The 23,466-nt window shown below is 41.9% G+C and overlaps 1 protein-coding gene across 3 annotated transcripts in view; it reads right to left on the minus strand.

Moving 5' to 3' along the window:
- tbc1d32 (TBC1 domain family, member 32) overlaps positions 1-23,466 on the minus strand; it is a 173,442-nt gene that overhangs the window by 76,440 nt on the left and 73,536 nt on the right. For all 3 annotated transcript variants that reach the window (XM_052024592.1, XM_052024591.1, XM_052024593.1), the window contains exons 24-27: positions 21,762-21,850; positions 14,400-14,522; positions 14,209-14,317; positions 1,555-1,648 (exon numbers count right to left, since the gene is read on the minus strand). In XM_052024592.1, coding sequence (XP_051880552.1) covers positions 1,555-1,648; positions 14,209-14,317; positions 14,400-14,522; positions 21,762-21,850 — 415 coding nt within the window. The remainder of the gene's footprint in view (positions 1-1,554; positions 1,649-14,208; positions 14,318-14,399; positions 14,523-21,761; positions 21,851-23,466) is intronic.

The following is a 23,466-nucleotide window of genomic DNA, read 5'->3' on the forward strand; positions in this document are numbered from 1 at the left end:
TCATCCTCCTCCTTTCCAGTGAATAAAGCCCGAGCACCTTAAGCCTCTCCTCATATTCCATATGCTCTAATCCAGGCAGCATCCTGGTAAATCTCCTCTGCACCCTCTCCAATGCCTCCACATCCTTCCTATAATGTGGCGACCAAAACCGAACGGTCTGGTATCACAAATAGGTCAGACAAGGCAAGGATAGCGGATGTCCTTCCTTGAAGGCCATTACTGGGCTTTTATATCAATCTGGTAGTTTCATGGTACTATTAATGGAGTCAGCTTATTTTTTTCTTTAAACTACAGATTTATTTAATTGCTTGAATTTAAATTCCCCACCTGCCTTGATGGGATTTGAACTTGGTCTTGGGATCAATGTTCCAGAACAATGATTACTATACTACTGATATCAAAACAGAAAATACTGGAAATACTTTGCAGGCCAGGCAACATCTGTTGTAAGAAAAACAGAGCCACCGTTTCAGGTTGAGGACCTTTTGTCAGAACTGGGAAAAAGAGAAGCTCGTTAAACTGTAGAGAGGGTGGGGGAGGGGGAATGTCTCTGATAGGGTGAAACCAGGGTGACCATGGGGATAAGCCGTAAACACAGTTATCTGGTCAATGAGTGAATGGTCTCAGCAGACAAAAGAACATAGACAAATGAATGCAGAGTTGTGAAATGCAGAGCAGGAAGACATGTCCAGCAGATCAGGCTGGGCATGTCCTCCACTTCCAATGGAAGAGAGGAAAAAAACAAATAAACTCAGCTCATCTACAGATTTAGGAAAACAATGACCCTACCATAACAATGATATGGTCAGATCAGCCATCAATATTGATGAGACACAAGAGACTGCAGATACAGGGATCTGGGTCCTGTTGCAGGGTTTGACCCAAAACATCAACATTTCCTTTCCCCCCTACAGATGCTGCTTGGCCCACTGAGTTCCTCCAGTAGATTGTTGCTCCACTCATCGATATTGGTCAAATCAGGCTCTAATATTCAGTTTCTAACTAAATAAAAACCAACCCCAGTCACATTCAAATTTTATTTTTGTATTCCCAGATACAAAAGAAATAAAAAGGGCAATGGAAATACAGAAAAATGGACATTTGCAATTTAAACATAAACATGTTCATTAAAAATGTAGAGAAAAAATTATAAATAATGAAAAGTAAAATATTTTAAACAGATTATGTAGAACAAAATAAAAGCACAATGGCCAAAAGCAGTTTTAAATTATAGTATGTTGTAACTGTAGTTTTACTAATGTACTAAAATAATATCTCTTAACACTTTTGCACCACTGTTACTTTCATAATGATTATTTGCTGAAAGCATTACCCAGCAAGTATTTGGGTAGAGAGAAACATTTTATGTGACAACTCTGATCAACCACATTCTTTCTATCTGTGGTGATGTGCACAAACTGATCCTCTCTTTTAAATAACATGAATGCTTATGTTATTTGTATCAAGTAGGAAAGAATGTCACATTCAATCTTGTCATGTCTAACAACCTTACACAAAGAACTTTACTAATGCACTCATTTATTAATGTTTTACCTTGTCTTAGAGCAAGATTTTTCAATGGTTCTTGAAGGTAACACTTTGGTATGGGGTAAGAGGAAAATAGTGGCCAAGGATATGGGTCATTTCCCTGGGGAAAAAAGAACAAAATAAAATTGGAAAAAACAGATTTAAAGCAATATTTTCCCATCATTCCTTTATTGACTTTTTTTTTACAACATCTTAGGGCTGTCATGCTTTCAGGGTTCACTGCTTTCCCAATGAAGTTAATATATTATAATTCCAAGCCATGAAATTAGCAAACAATACAGAATGATAGATACCTCTTTTCTGTCTCCATCACTGGAAAAACTAGCATACCTATCCATGCAAGCGCCATTCTTGTACTGTACTGACGTCTATGCATAAGATGCTAAAGCCCCAAGGGGAAAAGTAAAGTATTTTCAGTTGGATTACTAATATCTTTTCTGTGACAGTAATTTCCTCATCCTTTGTATAAAGTTGACAACTAATAGAAACATACAAGCTGACAAAGAAAATGCTGCAGCAAATACTACACCCTGTGCATACTGATGAGGGTAATCACAAATAGCACTTAATCGTTCATCAGGCTACATTTGTCCAAAAGTAAAACAAACAATGAAAATAAAAACCACTCTTTATATATTATAAATCAATGAATTCACATGGCTCAAATTATTTTAGATACTGCAGCAATAATCTAATTTTTTGTCAATAATCAAATGGTTGCAAATTGTCATTACTGACCATTAATTATTTCAAAATTGCTGCAGAATTCCTGTGATAAGATCAAACAATACATTGAATAGAACTTTAAAACAACACTGATTCATATTTTTGTCCTTACATTTTCTATGTTTCAAGTTATATTTAAAGTAAAATTCTTCATGAAACTTCAATTCTTGACAAACTAGGTGGATAATAGAAAAAAAACTCCTGGCAAATATTTTATCAAATTCATTTTAAAAAGATCAAGGAAATAGAGCATTCTAAAGGCAAGATCTATTAGAACACTGTCCTTTTCAATTTGAACATATCCTGAAACATCTCCTTCTGATGTTCTTATGTATTCCAGGTGAAATGGACGTGGACAATCTTAATCAAATTTCCAGTGAATAGAAATTTGTAGCTCATCATCTTCCCAATGTGGCATTTACTAGTATTAATTCAACAATACTGCTCAATAAGGCCAAATGTTAATAAATTCCTGACCTAAGTGTGTAATCCATGAGTAATGAAGTTGTGCATAGGCTATGTCAGCCTGCACGTGAGCTGAATTTTTTTTTAATCAATAGGTCCCCTATGTATATTCCACTTTGGATAATACAATTACACCAATTAAATTCCAGTTGTTAAAAAAGAATCACTTGGGATTTATCAAGGTTGCAAAACCACATTATTGCTCACATTGGGCTACTTTCTTGAAATATTCTTTTAAGCAACTAAGCCAGTTCAGAGGATATCGAGGCCCATAGAGTAAAAATGGGATCACCCATAGAGGTGACAAGTATACTACCCTAAGAGACATTATTGGGCAACAGAAAAATCAGTGCTTAGCCCTCTGACATTGAGTACCTTTACTTCCAAAAGGCTTTCACAATATTTCACCTAAAAAGTTAGCAATTAAACTTCTGGCTGTGGGGGTAAAAGGTAACCCTGGGGCTGGATAAGATTATAAGACAGTGGAAGGGTAGAAAACAATTTGAAGAAATTGGTCTTTAATGGTAGTGCAAAATGAGCAATAACAAAATTACTGTACAGTTTTAGAACACAGAATTTTCTTATCTACTGTCAGTCATTGGACTTGCAAGTGGTATTGTATGAATTTGTCAAAGTGATATCTTAGCTTGGAGTGATGAATTTAAGGACATAGTGCAAAAACTGGTATATTTTTTAGGTTAGCTGGTTGAGGATACTTAATTGAGTTGGATTTTCAGCACTGCACATATGAAAATCAGTATTTTTTTCTCAGAATGAAATATGAATACAAATCAATTGCAGACTGAATCATGCTACTCCAGGAATTTGACATCTTCTGCTGATGACATTTTCAGCATTAGATGTGCATTGATAATGGCTGGGGAAATCAGTTCACATTCTTCCAAAGTGTGCCTGTCAGTGGGCACTCTCAGTACTGCCAATTTCAATAAAGGTCCTTATTCCCAGCAATGCAATTTAAGGAAGCCCTCCACACAGTGCTGAGAACACAAGTCAATTATTTATTTACGGGGGGATCATGGAGTCCAAGTCCATAGCTCTCTGAAAGTAGCCACACAAGTTGTTTGGGTGGTTCAGAGGCATATGGCATGCTTGTCTTTATTAGTCGAGGCACTGAGTTCAAGTTATATTGCAGCTTTATAAAACTCTGATTAGGCTGTATCTATTGCATTCAATTCTAGTCATCCCATTATCAGAAGAATGTGGAGGCTTTTGAGAAGGTGCAGAAGAGGGTTACCAGGATGCAGCCTGGATTAGAGGGCATGTGCTATAAGGAGAGGTTGGACAAACTAGGGTTGTTTTCTCTGGAGCGGCAGAGACTGAGGGGGAGATCTGATAGAGGTTTATAAAATTATAAGAGGCATAGGTAAAGTAGACAGCCGATATCTTTTTTCCAGGGTTGAAATATCTGATACTGGAGGGCATGCATTTAAGGTGAGGGGGGAAAACATCGATGGAGATGCTTGAGGCAAGTTTTTTTTTTGCACAAAGAGTGGTGGGTGCCTGTAATGCGCTGCTAGAGGTGGTGGTGGAGGCAGGTACGATAGAGGCTTTAAGAGGCTCTTAGATAAGCACATGAATATTCAGAGAGTGAAGGGATATGGACCATGTGCAGGCAGAAAGGATTAGTTTAATTAGGTGTCATTAGTTTATTAGTTTGGCACAACTCTACAACTCTGTGGGCCAATGGGCCTGTTCCTGTGCTGTCTTGTTCTATGCACTATATTCCATGTACCTGTTTTCCTTCTGTGCCCACAGCTCATGACCCTCAGATGATCCTTCTGGTATAAACTCAGGTAACTTTACCATAGTGAAAGTTTGCAGGTGACAAAATTATTATGAATTTTAAAAAATTTTATTAGATAGTTGGAAAAAAATCAATCCAGTAAGGAGCTCCAATTGAAAATTCAGTACGCTTCCAAATCCTCCACCCTGAAGAACAGCACCATTGTAAAATTGCAACGTATTAACATAGCCTCATCCTAAATTGCAACAAATGATGTAACACCAGGGAGTCAGGTCATACTATATCATAATGGTGCAATACACCAGACAAAAATTGCAGTTTAAGCCTGGGAGCAATCATCTTGTGGTACAGTCTGCACGCAAGTTTATAGTTCGCCATGTATTTCATACTGGCAAGCATAAGCATTTGAATAATAAAAATATTTGCTCTGTTGTTTCACCAAGCAGAAAGGATATCAAAATGTAGACATCCACAATTGCACTGCATGACAAAAATTAGCCTTGTGCTCTGAAGGATAATTTGAACACAGAAAAAGCGGTTCAAAAAAAGGCCACTTTTCTTCTGTTACTCATTTCTTAATACATCAATTTTCTAATAAAAGCACCAAACTGCACTTTCATTGTCTCTAATATTTGTAATACCGCTATCCTGCCTGAAAGTTTATTTAATGCATTTGTCACACTTTCAGTAAAGATATTCCTTATATTTTTCACAATATTTACAGTATTTTAAATGTATTTTCTCTTCTATTCTTTCAAAATGATAGCCTTGTTTTCATAAACTGATGACTCATGAGCAAAAGTAGATGATGAGTGCAAGGTTTTATTAATAATAGACAAAGTACAAGGTTGCAAAACCGCTAACGTGATAAACAAGCAGCCAGGTGATAACCAAGAACCAGACAGCCATGGGCATGGTTTAAAGGAGCATACGGACTTTCTTGTTTGATAAAAAGAATATCTCAAGTGACCATTCAAATGAATCTGTAATTTATAAAAAGACTGAGAGGATGGAAATAGTAATGTTATATAAATGAAGGATTACCGAAACATTGGTAATTGCTATGAAAGCACTGAAATAAATATAGAATAATAAATCAGAGTTTACACCACAGAAGGATACATGGAGTTGGGGGTAAGGTATTAGCATGGAAAGAGGATTGGTTAACCAACAGAAGGCAGAGAGTTGGAATAAATGGGTGTTTTTCTGGTTGGCAATTAGTGATGAGTGGGGTGCCACAAAGGTTGGTGCTGGGCCCACAACTGTTCACGATATACATTAATGTTTTGGAAGAGGGGACCAAATGTAAGTTTGCTGCTGACACTAAACTGAGCGGTAAAGCAAATTGCGCAGAGGATGCAGAGAGCCTGCAGAGAGATATAGATAGGTTAAATGAATGGGCAAGGGCAGATGGAGTACAATGTTGGTAAATGCGAGGTCATCCACTTTGGAAGAAAAAATAGAAGATCAGATTTAAATGGTGAAAGATTTCAGCATGCTGTTGTGCAGAGGGACTTGGGAGTACTTGTGCATGAATTGCAAAAGGTTGGTTTGCAAGTGCAACTGGTTATCAAGAAGGCAAATAGAATGTTGTCCTTCATTGCTAGAGGGATTGGATTTAAGAGCAGGGAGGTTATGCTGCAACTGTACAGGGTACTGGTGAGGCTGTAGCTGGAGTACTGGGTGCAGTTCTGGTCTCCTTACTTGATATATTGGTTTTGGAGGTGGTGCAGAGGAGGTTCAGCAGGTTGATTCTGGAGATGAGGGGGTTAGCCTGTGAGGAGAGATTGCCTGGGACTATACTCGCTGGAATTCAGAAGAATGAGAGGGAATAGAAAAATATAAAATTATGAAAGGGATATATAATATAAAGGCAGGAAGGTTGTTTCCACTGGTAGACTAGAACTAGGGGACATAGCCTCAAGATTCGGGGGAATAGATCTAGTACAGAGATGAGGAGGAACTGCTTTTCCCAGAGAGTAGTGAATCTGTAGAATTCTCTGCCCAGTAAAGCAGTAGAGGCTACCTCATTAAATAAATTTAAGATGCAGTTAGATAGATTTTTGCATAGTAGGGGAATTAAGGGTTATGGCGAAAAGGCAGGTAGGTGAATCGGAGTCCACGCAAAGATCAGCCACGATCTTATTGAATGGCAGAGCAGGCTCGACAGGCCAGATGGTCTACTCCTGCTCCTACTTTTTGTTCTTATGTAAGGAAATCAGTTGGCATATTGTATTTGCCAGCACTGCATCAATCAAAAGTTAATTCTACATAATCACCACATCTTTGTAATGGATATTAACTAGAAAGCATAGCTGATGCCTTGGCTTAGAGACGAGTGCACCATGCCCACATATTTTGAAAGGAAATAATCATGGGCAGACAAATTTTGGGAGAATATGCCAACTGTGCAATTTTGTTGATACCACGTGTAGAAGTCCTAAATGCTTGGAAATGTTAAACAGCTTAGAAAATCGATTAATTGATTTTTAAGTCTCCATAGGTGCATAACTTAACAACTCTTTTAACATAAACAATTGCATTTTTCATCAAGTTAGAACCAATTTGAATTTTACATCAATGTAGTAATTTAGCTCAGTAACAGAACAATACTTCCTCTAATATGACTGTATTTTCTGTCTTCAAGAGTGTTAAAAATAGCAAACGTGACACAATATTACTGACATAATGCTCACTCAAGGCTTAACCAGCTTTTGAAAGATGGTCAATAATCACAGTATTTAAATGAGATTGTAGTAATTTAATTTTTAAATTTAAAATATATAGACATTTAAAAAAAACAATTAAGCAGAGTCAATGCCATCTTGTGAAAGGCAAATTACATTTGATAAATTTGTCAGCATTCTTAGAGGGTATAATGAGCAGAGTAGATAAAGGAAATTAATAGTATTTGGATTTCCAAAGATATTCAATAGGGTGCCAGATGAAATTTTCCTGCTGAAGGTCAGAGCTCTTGAATTGGGGGTAACCATGTGTATAGAGGATTGACTAATTAACAGAAAATCTAGAACTGGAGGTCACAGTGTCAGATTAAGGTGGAGATCAGGAAGAATTTTTTCTCTCAGAGAATGGTGAATGATTGGAAATATCTACCTCAGAAAGAAATCAAGGCCAAGTTGTTGATGTACTCAAAGCTGAAAAAGATTTTTGGACCACAGGGTTACAAAAGCAGACAGGAAAGTGTTCAGGCCAATGTCAGATCATCCACGATCTTATTAAATGGCAAAGCTGGCTGTAGAAGCAAAATGGCTTATTCCAAATATTTACATAACAATATTAGGAGTCATTTGGAATTTATGGGCACAAGCTACGTTTCCTGCCAGAACCCAGAAGTGAAGGGCTTCCCCTGAGCCCACATCACTCTGTGTCATTATTCCACTTTGCTGGCCGATCCCCATACCCCCTCACCCCATGTCCAAGAATAGACTGAAGTCACTGTGCCACCCCAGGTCTCTTTCAAAGTTTCAAAATCTTTGCACTACAAAATATTTCATCATTTTCTCCTGAAGCTAAAGGAAATAACCTCACAGCATCTGCTACCAAGTCAATTCTTAAAATCTTACACATTTGTGCAATGATCCCTCATTTTTCTAAAATCCAGTGACTTTATGTGCAGGTATAATAAACAATTAAGTATGTTTATGGGGTTGGAGCACAAAGAATTTTTCCTGTTAAGCACCCCCCCCCCCCCCCCAAAGACTTTTATAAGATTGTAGATTGCTTTGGTAAGATGTTATTTGGAGCACTGGATGCATTTTTGGTCCCCTGGTATAAAGAGTCATAGGAACAGGCCCTTCAGCCTATGCCTACCATCAAATACCCATTAACATGAATTTTATAGTATTCTCACTTTATTCTTTCCGCATCCCATTAACTCCTCCCAGATTCTACCACTCACTTAAACACTAGGGGCAATTAACAGAGGCAAACTTACCTGTCAACCTGCATATCTTTGGGATGTGGGAGGAAAATGGACCACGGGGGGGGGGGGGGGAAGGCAGGGGGTGGGGGGGAGGGGAAACCTATGTAGTCACAGGAAGAATCTAGAAACTCCACATACTCATACGAGAAGTACTGGGTTACTGGAGCTGTGGGCAGCAGTTCTACTATTTGTGCATTGGATGCAGTCAATATGTACAATTTTTAGACTGGTATGTTGAATTTGCAAACTGCAGCTTAATTATATTTCCTTGGAAGATGGCAAATAACAAATAGTTGCAAGAGCCAATCTAAGCAATAATGTGACAAAATATCAATGAATATTAAACAATAAGCTGGGTCATAGAAGTTAGCACTGAGAATTACCCTGGTTTATTTCTCTCTCTAATAGCATTAAAAGAAATACATCATTTTTACAAAGCAGCCCAAGGACTGCTATTCAAGACTTACCAAGAGGAATTCAAGAATGTACTCAAATTTGAAAAAAAAAAGCCAACAATTAAATAACCAAATAATGGATGGTATCAAAAAGCAGAAAATTGGGTGGTGTGAGGTGAGCCATCAACAACTGCTGAAATGAAATCGTCCAGAGCTGCAGACTATAGAGGCAAGTAGAATAAATATTAAGTGCAAAAAATATTCAAAATTAGACCTAGAAATAGTTGTGCACTTTAAGATGCACACCATAGGGTTATTACACAGCACACCCAGAATTATTTTGATTATGTATTCACTGCAGCAAACCTCAGGTGTGCTTAAGGCCTTACTGATTTGCATACATCCTTTGCGCTTAAATTAGCTAGAACCAAGGCCAGATTCTGAGGCAGTGGAGGAGCAGAAGCAACAGCTAGTGGCTAGAGGCCTGATTCCGGGTGGGACCTCAGTTATTTTGAGCCAATTGGAGTTTGATTGGTTAGTTTTAGGGTATATGGAGGAGGTGGGCTGTTGGCTGGCTAGAGTTTGATACCTTGCTAGGATTGGTAACTGGGGCCTTGATCATGGAGTTTGAGGGGTTGAGGAACTGGGCATTGCTGCATTCTGGGAATTAGCAATCAGGAGGGTCAGGTAAGTCATGGTTCAAGCCGTTGTTAATTGGGGCTTGATCCATTCGAGAAGAAGCATAAGACTGATTGGTAGTGGAGGTGTACCAAGGTGGGGTAAATCTTCAAAGGATAGAAGATAAGTAGTTGTTTCAGGCAAGACCACTAATGAATACTTCTACAACAACATGGCCTAACTTCCATGACAAATCTCCAAATGACACATGCCATAAGAAAAAAGTTCATTTGACACATCAACACATAAGCATGTTTCATGCCAGAAAGTGCCCAGAAAAATTTTCAGTATCATGTACAACGAACATCACAAGTATACTTCACTTGAGGAAAGATCCATTTTCAATGGCACAGTGCTACGACAAATAACTATTAACTTTACACAGAGAGCAAAGATTCTAAAATAGTTCGAGCTTTGGCTAAAATGTAGTTAATTCTTAAATGTCCTGAGAAATGATGTGAAAGCCACTCCATTCAGGGTAATTAAGGATGGACAATAAACAGCAGCCTTGCCAGTTGAAATGACATCCCAAAGAATGAATAAAAGCAACTTTATCAAACCTTACATTCTATTAGTACATTTATATCCCCATTCTATATGTTATGCAAACATATTTAATGTTATGCAAACATTAAATATGTCAAGCTATGGCAGTGGTAACAATGGCAGAATTTCTAATGAATAAAGAGAAAATGCAGGCACGTGAAATATAATATTATTCATATTGAAATGCTAAGTGGGTTGATCTGTTTTAAAATTTCAACAATTATCTGTAGTAGGTTGTCATGTGGTCATTTCCTACATGTAAAATAATACAAACAAGAAAATTCTGGTCAGGTCTGTAAGTGGTTGCATATTTTGATTATTAAATCTGAGATATCTTTTGAGAGAGCCATAATGGTAGAGGCAAGTAAAGAAAGCTAGGAAGAACTTATACATATATGCAAATTTAAATTTATCTTAAAATCCTTTGCTTTCTTGGAATTCATGTCCTCCTGACCATCTTGTTCCCTGGCCTTGTTTTCCTGATTCAGATTTCCCTTGGTCCAACCACAACTTGTCATCAACCCAGTTGTGGGTCCACTGGGCCCTGGCCTCTTCGTGGCTGAGAATCCGCATTTTCAGTGCAGCAAATGCCAACATTTCAAATCACACTCAACAGATGGCAATGTTAAAATCTATCTTCTTTTACCTACAGCCATATATTTGTATCTTTGACATTTCAGCACTGTTTTACTCTGCCAGCTTCCTTTCAAATTTCCTATAAGATTTTTGAAAAAAAATTGCAGTGCCCAGAGCACGGAAGCAACACTTAAGACAACATTTTCTGTCCACTGCTGGTTTATGGAGGATTTAGTGTTAATTCAGTGACTCCATTCTGTCACTTTTGTGTTGCACTGATTGTTTGCCCTGCAGTACCTGCAGATTTCCCAGTGGTGATACCAAATCTATTCTTATTCTAACTGCATTTTGTTCTCCTCTATACGAAGCAGTGATTTTGCTCCTTCTCTCCCCTTTTCTCCTTCTGCTCAATCTTTTGCCTTTACACTCCACCTATTAGGGGCTGACAAGTCCCCTAGACCTAATTGCCTGCATCCTAGAACTCTGAAAGAGGTGGAGACACAAGTGAGTGCAGATGCTGGGATCTGGAGCAAAGAAAAAACAAACTTCTGGAGGAACTCAGTGGGTCAGGCAGCATCTTTCAGAGGCAAAGGGACAGTTGAGATTTCGGGGTGGAGACCTTGCATCATGACTGACTGTAAAGGGGAGATAACCAGTATAAAGAGGCAAATGGGAGGGGTGTGCAGGAGGTGGCTAGGATAGGTGGATCCAGGTGAGGAGGGGCTGATGGCCAGATGGAGCCAGGTGGGGGGGGCAGGTGTCATGGTAGTGACTGAGGTTGGGAGGTGATAAGTGGAGACAACAAAGGGTAGCAGATTATGGAATCTGCTAGAAAGGTGATGACTGAAACGAAGCGCATTTGGAGGGAGAGGAGGATATAAGGGACCTGGTGGGTAGAACGTTTGGGTGATAGGCAGATGCAAATAGGTGGAGGTGGGGAATAAACTGGGCAACAGGGGCTGGGTGGGGTGGGGGTTGAAAGGAGGAGGCTTGGCTGGATCAGAAGGGGGAAGAAAGAGGGGAGAGGAGGGAGGGGAGAGAGGAAGAAAGAGACAGAGAGAGAGAGAGAGGAGAGAGACAAAGGAGGTGTTGGTTATCTGAAATGTTCATGCTATTGGGTTGTAGACTATCCAGAGGGAACACAAGGTGCTGTTCCTCTAGTTTGCATTTGGCCTCACCCTGGCAGTGGAGGAGGCTGAGGACAGATAGGGCAATGTGGGAATGGGGAGGGAAGTTAAAAGGGCTTATGGGGAGGGAAGTTGAAAGGGCTTGCAATTTGGAGCTCAAAGTGGCCACTGTGGACAGAGCACAGACACTCAGAAAAGCAATTGCCCTGTCTACGCTTGGTCTTGCTGATGTGGAGGAGGCCACATCAAGAACACCAAATGCAATAGACAAGGTTACGAAAGAGGCGATTTGGTGGCTAAGATGCATTGGTTGTCAGCTTCCAAATTTCCCCAGGATCAAGAAGGGTTCCAGCAGACTGCAAATCTGCAAAGTAACACCTACATTCAACAGGGAAAGGAACTAAAATATGGAGAAATACAGGCCAGCTAGCTCAGCACCATTTGTCAGGAAAGCTAGAGTTTAGAAGGATGATAAGATATCTTTATACGTCACATGTGCATCGAAAACACACAGTGAAATGCATTTTTTTGCGTAGAGTGTTCTGGGGGCTGCCCGCAAGCGTCGCCATGCTTCCGGCGCCAACATAGCATGCCCACAACTTCCTAACTTCCCATACGTCTTTTGGAACGTGGAGAGGAAACATGGAGCACCTGAAGGGAAAACCACACAGAAACGGGGGAGAACGTACAAACTCCTTACAGACAGTGGCCAGAATTGAACCGGGGTCGCTGGCGCTGTAATAGTATTATGCTAACCGCTACACTACCGCGCCTCATTACCAAATATTGAAAGGCCTGGATAGTGTGGACATGAAGAGGATGTTTCCAGTAAGTGGAAGAGTCTAGGGACCAGAGGGCACAAACTCAGAATAGAAGGACATCCCTTTAAGAACAGAGATGAGGAAGAATTTCTTTAGCCAGAGGGTGGTGAATTTGTGGAATTCATTGCCACAGACGGCTGTGGAGGCCAAGTCATTGGATATATTTACAGTGGAGGTTGACAGGTTTTTGATTAGTAAGAGCATCAAAGGTTTATGAGGAGAAGGCACGAGAATGGGGTTGAGAGGAAAAAAATAAAATCAGCCATGATTGAATGGCAGAGCAGACTCGATGGGCCGAATGGCCTAAATGTGCTCCTATGTCTTTTGGTCATTGGAATCCATTATTAAGGAAGTGATATCAGATTCCCCTAGATCAGAAATAGCTTTGGTAGTTTACTGAGGATGCAAGTAATGAGAAAGACAGAAGGGTGCCAGTGAATGTAGAGTACTTGAATTTCTAAAAGTCATGTGATAAGGCAGCTATGTGGTTGTTCCTGGACAAGCTTTTAATGGACTGGACTAAAGGACTAGGGACGAGAATTACTACTTTAAATTCCACCATGGCAGTTCGGGAATTTTAACTAAATCTCGAATAATAAAAAAAGCTAGTATTTCTAAAAGTAACCTGGATTGTAGTAAAACCATAAATGATTCACCAATATCCTTCAAGGAAGGAAATCTCATCCTTACCTTATCTGTGACTCAAAACCTATGATTGTTACTAACTCTCAAGTGCAGTTATGGATGCACAATAAATCCTGTCCTTCCCAGAGATATTCACATTCAGTAACTGAATTTAAATCAAAATGTGCCAAGTAAAAGGTTATTGCACAAATAAGGACTCGTGATGTTGAGGGTGAGATATTAGTACAGATAAATGATTGGTTAACAAAAAGAAAGCAACAGGTAGGCTATAACTAGTGAAGTACTTCTGGCTTCTGTGGTGGGGTGGGGTACAGCTATTTAGTCTACATTAATGACTTAGATGACGAGGCAGAGTATAATATGTCCGAGTTTCACAATTGAAAAATACATGGGAAATTAAGTTTTATGAACAACACAAACTATCTACAAAGGGCAATGATAGATTAAATGAGTGGCCAAAAAGATGGCAGATAAAGTATAGTGACATGAATTGTGAGATTGTGCACTTAGGTAGGGCGAATAGAATAGCAGAGACTTATTTAAGATATGAAGTAATTAAAATGTTGGTATTTGTTGTCACTGCGCAAAAAAAAACAAAGAAAATCAGCATAGAAGTACAGCAAGTAATTGGAAAGACAAATGAAATGTGGGATTTTTGTAAGGGAAAGAGGCTAGGGGGCGCCAAGGGACACTCACAACAGCTTTCTAGGATAGGTGGGAGCACTGACAATGAAGGGTTTCTTAACTGGTGTCAGTGAAAGATTTGAGGGAAGAGCAACGTGGGCATCATGGAGAAGCTGCAGAATGTCAGGGAGGATGGAAGAGACTTTCGAAGGAGAAGCTGACATACCATTATCAGCAAAGGAAAGTCAATGAGCTCATCATTGGGGCCAAGAGAAACACAAATACATCATTCCATTTAAAATAAAAATGAAGCAACATGACAAATAGGAAAAATGGAGAATTTTCCAACCTTCTGCAAAACTCTTGGAGGTAAAACCCGTTCCGAAGCTCCCCCAACAAGATCCATGCGGATAAGTATATGATTTCTCTCCACAGAGAGACCGTCAATTATGAAGTCCCTTAAATACATAATTATAATTGATTCAGGAAAAAATAGTTTTAAAATCTAAAACTTGTAAAATGCCAATAATATTACCTTACCCTAGATTTTCCAAATCTTCCTTAATGTTTTCCTTTTGTGCATTTAAGAGAATTTCTGATACACTGTATTGGGATTCCAAAAGTAAAAGAATATCCAGATTGCAGCACAAAACACTCAGCAGCCTACAGAAAGAACAGAATAATACCTAATAACTGAACAAAAATGTGCTTGTTTTCTATAAATGAAGCACACAATTTTCTAGTCAATGCATGAACATTCAAATAGATGAAGGAAAATCAGGTTAATGAATGATATGAAACAAAAAGAGGTTTCTCAAGTGGGAACAAACATCTAGTGTGATGGGTGTTTTGACCAATTTGTTACTTTCATGATTTTGTCCTTTCATATTGTTACCTGTACTTAACTTTTCTAACCATGCTCCCGATGTGCAAAGTCTGTCATATTCAATATTTTAGTCCCACTAAATAATGATAAAATTCCATTGACATTAAAAGTTTGAAACCGTGTGCTAGATATTGGAATATTTATTTCTGGACTCAAAACCTGAGAAATTTCAGATGAGCTGGCACAAAAAAGAACCTCTGAAGTTAAATGCAACAATGGATAAAGACAAGTAATATCACAATGTTTCATAGAAGCAATTCACCAAGGTATCAGTTATGATCAAATTGACCAATGGAACAAAAATGATGATTTGTCTTGTTTTAAAGGCTGGAATCACATTCATCATGCCCTTGAAAGCTGTCAGGAGTTCAATTTCAATTAAGACTATTGAAAAGGCTACAGAGGATGTCAGCAATAAAAGTTATTAACTTGGCAAGATCTGACTACCCTTCTGTTAAGTCTCCTCTAAAATACCACTGCCTGTGTTCGCCATCAGTGAATGCTACTACATTCAGTGATGGAAAAAACTCTCCTTTGTAACTGTCATTATAAGGTCAAAGACCACACTTTATTTGATCCTGTATAGGAAAACCACTCATTGACTAGGAGAATAACTTGGAATAAAATATTCAACAAAAAATAGTCAAATAATATATTGCCTTAGGAAGGCGTAATGAAGGGAGGTAGCTCAGAAAGTAAAGAAATTAATTGGATAAAATAAGGGTCAGAACACTAGTAGGTTTAAATTTAATAGAATAGTAACAATATTTTTTATTGCATTTGTCAATTTGATCACAAATGACACATTGGTGGATTATTTACGTAAAAACTTTAAGGTGATGTTATGTTACTACTGTAGTGATTCACCGTCCGAGCAAGCGAACCGGCTCGGCGGTCAGGTCGCGCGTCGTTGAAGTGGTGAGGCCCAAGATGGCAGTGGGCCTTCGTCTTCCCCAAGTGACAGGGAGAACCCGCACACGGGAAAGGTTTGATGACGTGGCGTATACATCATTGCCGTTTTGAGTGGGCGGGAACAGGCTCTCTTAAAAGGCCCGCGCAAGGCAGGAAAATAAACCAGTTCTGTTCTGAAACTCTACGACTAGTGTCTTGTGTTCATTTCGTGGTAGCAACCACTACATTGCTGACCCCGATGGTCCAAATGGATTTTGGACCTGCACGATGGACGACAACGCAGCATCCAATACAGTGGCACTCAAGCTGCCCACCTTTTGGATGCTTCATCCCAGCGTCTGGCTTCACCAGGCCGAAGCGCAATTCCATCTTCGGCGGATCACCTCCGACTCCACAAAGTACTACCATGTGGTCAGCTCTCTGGACCAGGAGACAGCTGCCCAGGTCAGTGACTTCATCCAGTCTCCTCCGGAGGGGGATAAGTACCCGGCTTTCAAAGACCTTCTGATTTGGACCTTCGGCCTCTCCCGTCGTGAGCGCGCCACCCGCCTGCTTCATCTCGATGGCCTGGGGGACAGATCCCCATCCGCCCTAATGAATGAGATGCTGGCATTGGCCGAGGGACACAAGCCCTGCCTAATGTTCGAACAGGCCTTCCTCGAACAACTACCCGATGACATTCACCTGCTGTTGGCCGACACTGATTTCAGCGACCCGTGTGAGGTGGTTGCCCAGGCAGACGTCCTGTGGAAGGCCAAAACGTGAGCGCGGTTTGTCCATCGGCCAAATCGCCAGGCCGCAAGCCCAACGCCCGCCTAAACCAGTCCCAGCAACCAGGCGACCACACCCCAGAAACACAGACGACGACAATGGCAAACAACTGTGTTTCTACCATCAGAGGTGGGGCGCGGAGGCCCGTCGATGCCGCCCACCCTGCAAGTCAGGGAAACCCCAGCGCCAGCCGCCGCTAACAGCTACGGCGGCTGGCCACCGACAAAGCCTCCTATTCGTTCGGGACAAGCAGTCCGGGCGGCATTTCCTCGTCGATACTGGAGCAGAGGTCAGTATTTTGCCCCCGACCGGCCGTGACACTTGTAACAGGCAACAAGGTCCGGTACTCAATGCCGCAAACAGCACAACGATACGGACTTTCGGTACCTGTACACTTCAGTTACAATTCGGCAGCAGCCATTTCACCTGGACCTTCACCCTTGCCACCGTCGCCCGACCACTCCTAGGAGCCGATTTCCTTCGGGCCCACAACCTGTTAGTCGACCTGCGGGGGAAACGGCTAGTCCACTCCAGAACCTTCCAGACCTACCCCCTGGGAGAAACCAGCCTACCAGCCCCGCGCTTGGACTCCATTTTCCTGTCCAGCAACGAGTTCACCACGCTCCTAACTGAATTCCCATCAGTTTTGGCACCTCAGTTTACGAATTCTATGCCCAAACACGGGGTGCAACACCACATCATTACCACAGGGCCACTACTTCATGCCCGAGCACGACGACTACCTCCAGACAAGCTCCACCTGGCAAAGGAAGAGTTCCGTCGCATGGAGGAGCTGGGGATTGTTCACAGGTCAGACAGCCCCTGGGCTTCCCCCCTGCACATGGTCCCCAAAGCCACCGGTGGGTGGAGGCCCTGCGGCGACTATCGCAGGCTGAATGACACCACCACCCCAGACCGCTACCCCATCCCTCACATCCAAGACTTCGCAGCCAACCTTCATGGGGCTCACATCTTCTCCAAGGTGGACCTCGTTCGGGGATACCACCAAATCCCGGTCCACCCCAATGACGTCCCCAAAACTGCGATTATCACCCCATTTGGCCTCTTCGAGTTCCTTCGAATGCCGTTCGGCCTTAAGAACGCCGCACAGACGTTCCAGCGGCTGATGGACGTGGTAGGCCGAAACCTGGACTTCATGTTCATTTACTTAGATGACATACTAATTGCCAGCCGTGACCGCCAAGAACACCTTTCCCACCTCCGCCAACTGTATTTCCGTCTCCGTGATTTTGGCCTCACGATCAACCCGGCCAAGTGCCAATTCGGGCTTGACGCTATTGATTTCCTCGGCCACAGAATCACCAGCGAAGGAGCAACACCCCTATCTGCCAAGGTGGACACTATCCGCCATTTTGCCCACCCCAACACAGTCAAAGGCCTACAGGAATTCCTGGGGATGGTCAACTTTTACCATCGGTTCATCCCTGCAGCAGCCCGTATCCTACGCCCTTTGTTCTCGCTGATGGCTGGTAAAGGCAAGGACATTGCCTGGAACAACGAGGCTGCGGCTGCCTTTGTTAAGGCCAAGGACGCCCTGGCAAACGCCATGATGTTTGTACACCCTAGGATAGATGTCCCAACCGCCCTCATGGTGGACGCATCCAAGACCGCGGTTGGTGGGGTACTGGAACAACTAATCGAAGGCAGTTAGCAACCCTTGGCATTTTTCAGCAGGCACCTTAGACCACCCGAACTGAAATACAGCGCTTTTGATCGGGAACTTCTAGTGCTGTACCTGGCGGTCCGGCATTTCTGGTACTTTTTGGAAGACAGGCCTTTCACCGCCTTCACTGACCATAAGCCTTTGTCCTTCGCCTTCCCCAAAGCCTCTGATCCCTGGTCAGCTCATCAGTAGAGACATTTGTCCTACATTTCCGAATTCACAACGGATGTCCAACATGTCTCTGGGAAGGACAATGCCGTTGCTGACGCACTTTCCAGACCAACCATCCACAGCCTGTCCCTGGGTACCGACTACAAGGCCCTAGCTGACGCACAGCAAGCCGACGACGAACTGCCCAGCTATAAAACCGCAATCTCGGGCCTGCAGCTCCAAGATTTCTTAGTTGGTCCTGGTCAGCAGACCCTCCTTTGCAACATCGCAACAGGTCAACCCCGCCCTATAGTTCCTGCAGCCTGGCGGAAACGCGTTTTCGATTCAATACATGCGTTGGCGCACCCGTCCATCAGATCAACTGTCCGGCTGGTCGCCAGCAAGTTCATCTGGCATGGCCTGTGCAAACAGGTCAGGGAGTGGGCCAGGACTTGTCAGCACTGCCAGAACTGCCAGACATCGAAAATCCAACAACACACCAAGGTCCCGCCACAGCAGTTCGAGCCTACCCGTAGAAGGTTCGACCACATCCATGTCGACCTTGTAGGCCCTCTGCCGGTTTCAAGAGGGGCCTGGTACCTCCTTACCATCGTTGACCGGTTCACGAGGTGGCCAGAGGCAACCCCTCTAACTGACATCACGACTGATTCCTGTGCCCGGGCGCTGCTCACAACTTGGATCTCACGTTTTGGTGTTCCAGCCCACATCACTTCAGACAGAGGCACCCAATTTACCTCCAGCCTCTGGTCTGCATTAGCGAACATGCTGGGGATGCAGCTGCACACCACCACGGCCTACCATCCTCAATCAAATGGGTTAGTGGAACGTTTCCACTGCAATCTGAATTCAGCCCTGATGGCCCGCCTGCAGGGTCCTAACTGGGTCGACGAACTGCCTTGGGTCCTGCTCGGCATACGCACTGCCCCCAAAGAAGACCTCCACGCTTCGTCAGCTGAACTCATGTACGGAGCGCCCCTGGTCATCCCAGGGGATTTCATACCCTCCCTTCGGGACCAAGGGGAACAACCCACGGCAGTCCTGCAAAGACTGCGCGAGAGGCTCAGCAACTTGGCCCCAATTCCCACCTCGCGGCACAGTCAAGCCCCATCCTGTCAGCCCAAAGAACTACGAGACTGTAGGTTTGTTTTCATTCGCAGGGGCACACCTTGGACACCGTTGCAACGACCATATGAGGAGCCGTTCCGAGTCATCAGGAATAATGGGTCCACCTTTATTTTGGACATTGGGGGCAAGGAGCAGGTCTTCACGACGGACCGCCTCAAACCAGCCCATTTAGATCTACAACAACCAGTCGAGGTTCCAGCACCGCGACGCAGAGGCCGGCCTCCTAAGCAGCGGCTAACACAGCCCATGGACCTTGGGGACCGTATCGCTGGTTCTGGGGGGGGGGGGGGGGGGGGGTGGGGTTGTGTAGCGACTCACTGTCCGAGCAAGCAAACCGGCTCGGCGGTTGGGTCGCGCGTCATTGAAGCGGCAAGGCCCAAGATGGCGGTGGGCCTTCGTCTTCCCCGAGCGACAGGGAGAACCCGTGCGCGGGAAAGGGTTGATGACGTGGCGTATACGTCATTGCCGTTTTGAGTGGGCGGGAACAGGCTCTCTTAAAAGGCCCGTGCAAGGCGGGAAAATAAACCAGTTCTGTTCTGAAACTCTACGACTAGTGTCTTGTGTTCATTCCGCAGTAAGAACCGCTACACTACTTCATTAAATAGGAGCATGTTACTTTGTAGCACTAAGCAATTTCATTTGCTGCTGTCAGTTTATAATACAGCAAAAATAATTTTTAATAATCAAAAGACAACAAAAAAAGCAATGGCAGTTGTGGTATCTTAAGGAATTCAACATATGGGGCTGTGTGGCGACTCACCATCTAGTCGGGCGAACCGGCTCGGCAGTCGGGTCGCGCAGTGTCGGAGCAACGAGGCCCAAGATGGCAGCGGGCCTCGTCTTTCCGAGCGACGGGGAGAACCCGCATGACGTAGGACTTACGTCATTGCCGGTTTTTTGGGCGGGAGTTTTCTCCCTTAAAGGGCCTGTGCAAGGCGGGAAAATAAACCAGTTCTGTTTGGCAATCCTCCGAGTGAGTCTTGTTTTATTCCGCGGTAGCAACCGCTACAGCTGAATATTTATTCACAGAACTCTTTGGAAAAACAAGTGCTGTTGAAAATCAGCTTAAACCAAAGCAGAGAAATTTGCATTCATTTCTGGATGTTTTTATCTTAGCTTTCAATGAAATTTTCACTTATCTTGGAATTTTTGGTGCAACACTCAAAATTTATCAGCATGAGAGTTTCAGTTTCATCCATCTGAAAAATCAAGGTTCTCACTTATTCACAAAGAACCAGACTTTACCAACAACTTTTCCCTGAAATCATGCTGTTAAAAGTGCCAATACTCAAACTGCATATTTAGTCCTTACTGAGATCTCCGACCTACTATGGCCTCAATATCACCCATTGTGTACTTTGGCTGCTTTGCCCCTATTAAGGTTAAAGTCATAATCACTCTCAGTTTCAGTCCTCAGAATCACTCCAAGCTGCTGCTGATTTCTGCCATATATCAAGCTTGATGCTCATTGAAACATTAGGAAATTCATCCAAACTCCATACTCTAACAGGGAAGATTTCATCTACTTTTTTTAAAGACTACATGAACAGCCAGAGCAGGTACTTGCAAGTATCTGCATTGCAGGTTTCCCCAAAAGGAGGGCATTCATTGACTATACTCATATCTTTATTAAGGCCTCGCTGGTAACTCCTGCCAGGAAGCTCTGGTGGATCTCCATTGCCTCCTTATACAAAGGACATGCCTCCTGTGGTTACTGTCTTCACCAGCATGTTCAGATTTCTCTGATACTCTGGGAGGACTTTCCCCACTTTCTTGCATCATTGCAACACCAATTCACTCAGTGGCAACACTTGCTCAGAGCTGGAAGAATGTTAGTTGCATAGTGGCATATTCCTAATGGACTACATGCTGATATTGAGGAGAATTTACAACACATCAGTAGAACATTGTGTTAAAGTCAAGGAAGTCAGTTTCAGTATAGCATTACACAAGAAAACCTGCTCTCTTTTCTTATGCAAGTTTTATAAATAATATGAGAATGACCCACAATTCCGGTTTGAGTCCAAAATCAAAACACGGTGGAGCAATTTCTAGACCATAGTATATACATAAAGTATAGTACAGCAGCATGTTGGTTGAGGTACTGGACTAGTATTGATCTGGAAATAAGAGTTCAAATTCCACCACAGCTGGGAGATTTAGTTCAAGTAATAAATAAATCTGGAATAAAAATCTAGTATCAGTAATGGTGACTATGAAACTACCAGATGTCATTAAAAATCCATCTGCTCCATTGACGTCCTTCAGGGAAGGATATCTGTTCTCCTTTGAAATGAACAAGAACATTTGCACGAATACATTATTTCCAGATGTTAGTAGGATTCCTGCTTACCTAAGTCCAAACATATGGGAATGCTCATAGTTGAACAGCGAGTGTATTTTGGCATTTGAATTGATAATTATCAATCGGTCAATTACATCCTTTAAAAGAGAAACATTGTTACACCTATTGTAATCACAATATAGAGAGGCTGTAGTATAAAATAGTGGACAAAAAACAATGTTATTTATAAGTTTGTTTTGTATATTTTGTAGACAAAATATACTAATACTAATTAACTTTTAAGTTAGTCTATGCAGTAACAGGATTAAAAAACTGTGCACTATAGTTTGTTCTTTTTTAGGTACTATTCTAGCAGACAACTCGAGTATCAATATAGGCTGAACTAAATGAAAACATCCATTTGTGAGGCATTTAAAATACAAGATATAGCTAATGAATCTTGATGTTGAGGCCAAATGTTCAAATGGTATATTAGCTGCATTTCTATCAAACCTGGTTTACAAACAGCAAGTTTAAGCATCTTATAATATAGCAATATTGCAAAGTAAGCCTGAAACACTTGGCATCCTTTTCATATTTTAATTGATTGTAGCGCAACAGTTATTTCAAACTGTTCATTCTGTGACCAAAATTCTGAGGTAAAATAGGCAAACAAATGTTAGAACTGAACTATAATAAAAATCTGCTTAACAAATCAGAAGAGCAGAAGGTGCTTCCAGCATCTTCAAACAGCAGATCACAAGATAGAAGATGCTAAAGAAAAGCTTTTGATTGCCAGTTACACTTTTAGCTCTAAATATGAAAACTATTTATGAAAGGTTCTGCTCCAGAGACTTAAGCACATAAACCAATCAGACACCAGTACACTGATAATGAGGACTGATTTCTTGGGAGCTGCAGGCTTTAAAGTGACCCCTTAAACCTTCAGGTGGATGTTTAAGATCTCATAGAGCTAACCAGGCAGAAGGCAGACTTGTACCTGGATCTCAATTAACATTTATTTCATAACTGATACCACTAAAGCTATAATTATGATTGAATAACCCCATTCATTTATGTCACTACTCTAAGTGGGATTATGTTGCATCATTACAGTACTGATTACATGTTAAAAATATTTTATTGGCTATGTTGCTCTTTGGGAATGTTCTTTGGTTGTGACCACAGAACACTCACTAAATAAAATGAAAGCAACTGTTATAACTTTGAAGGCTGATTATGGTTTGATATTTCACCTGTCGCTCATAAAGTTATCAGTATATAATCCATTAATTACAACATGTTCAACAGTCTATAAATTTAGAAGACACATTTTTGAGCTTTTATCTCAGTGTTAATATGGACATTGAAACAAAGAGGTTCAAGAAGCCCTGGATTTTGCATTAAACTGTGCAGCTAGAACATGTACAAGTAAATGCATTAATTTCCTGTGATTGCATTGGGAGAGAAATGGTGAGCCTCAGAATCAAAGATCTCGTTCCATGGACAATTGGGTAGGAAGATAATATGACATGTCAGTATTGTTGGTTGGTTGAACAGTAAGATCACAGGCCTATAGGGCATTATTAGAAGAGGAGTTATATGCACTGTTGGAGGCAGTCTGGATTTGGGAGTGACCTTAGAGATCTTGAGATCAGAAGTAGCTGTGACATTTGCTTGGTGCCTTGAGCTAGTTTTCGAAATATGCCTCCTTGTGGATATAGAGACCCACTTGTTTATGAATAGATCCAGTGTGAGTTCCACTGGAAGTGAG

This window comes from Pristis pectinata, chromosome 10, assembly GCF_009764475.1.
Source record: "Pristis pectinata isolate sPriPec2 chromosome 10, sPriPec2.1.pri, whole genome shotgun sequence".
Lineage (NCBI taxonomy): Eukaryota > Metazoa > Chordata > Chondrichthyes > Rhinopristiformes > Pristidae > Pristis > Pristis pectinata.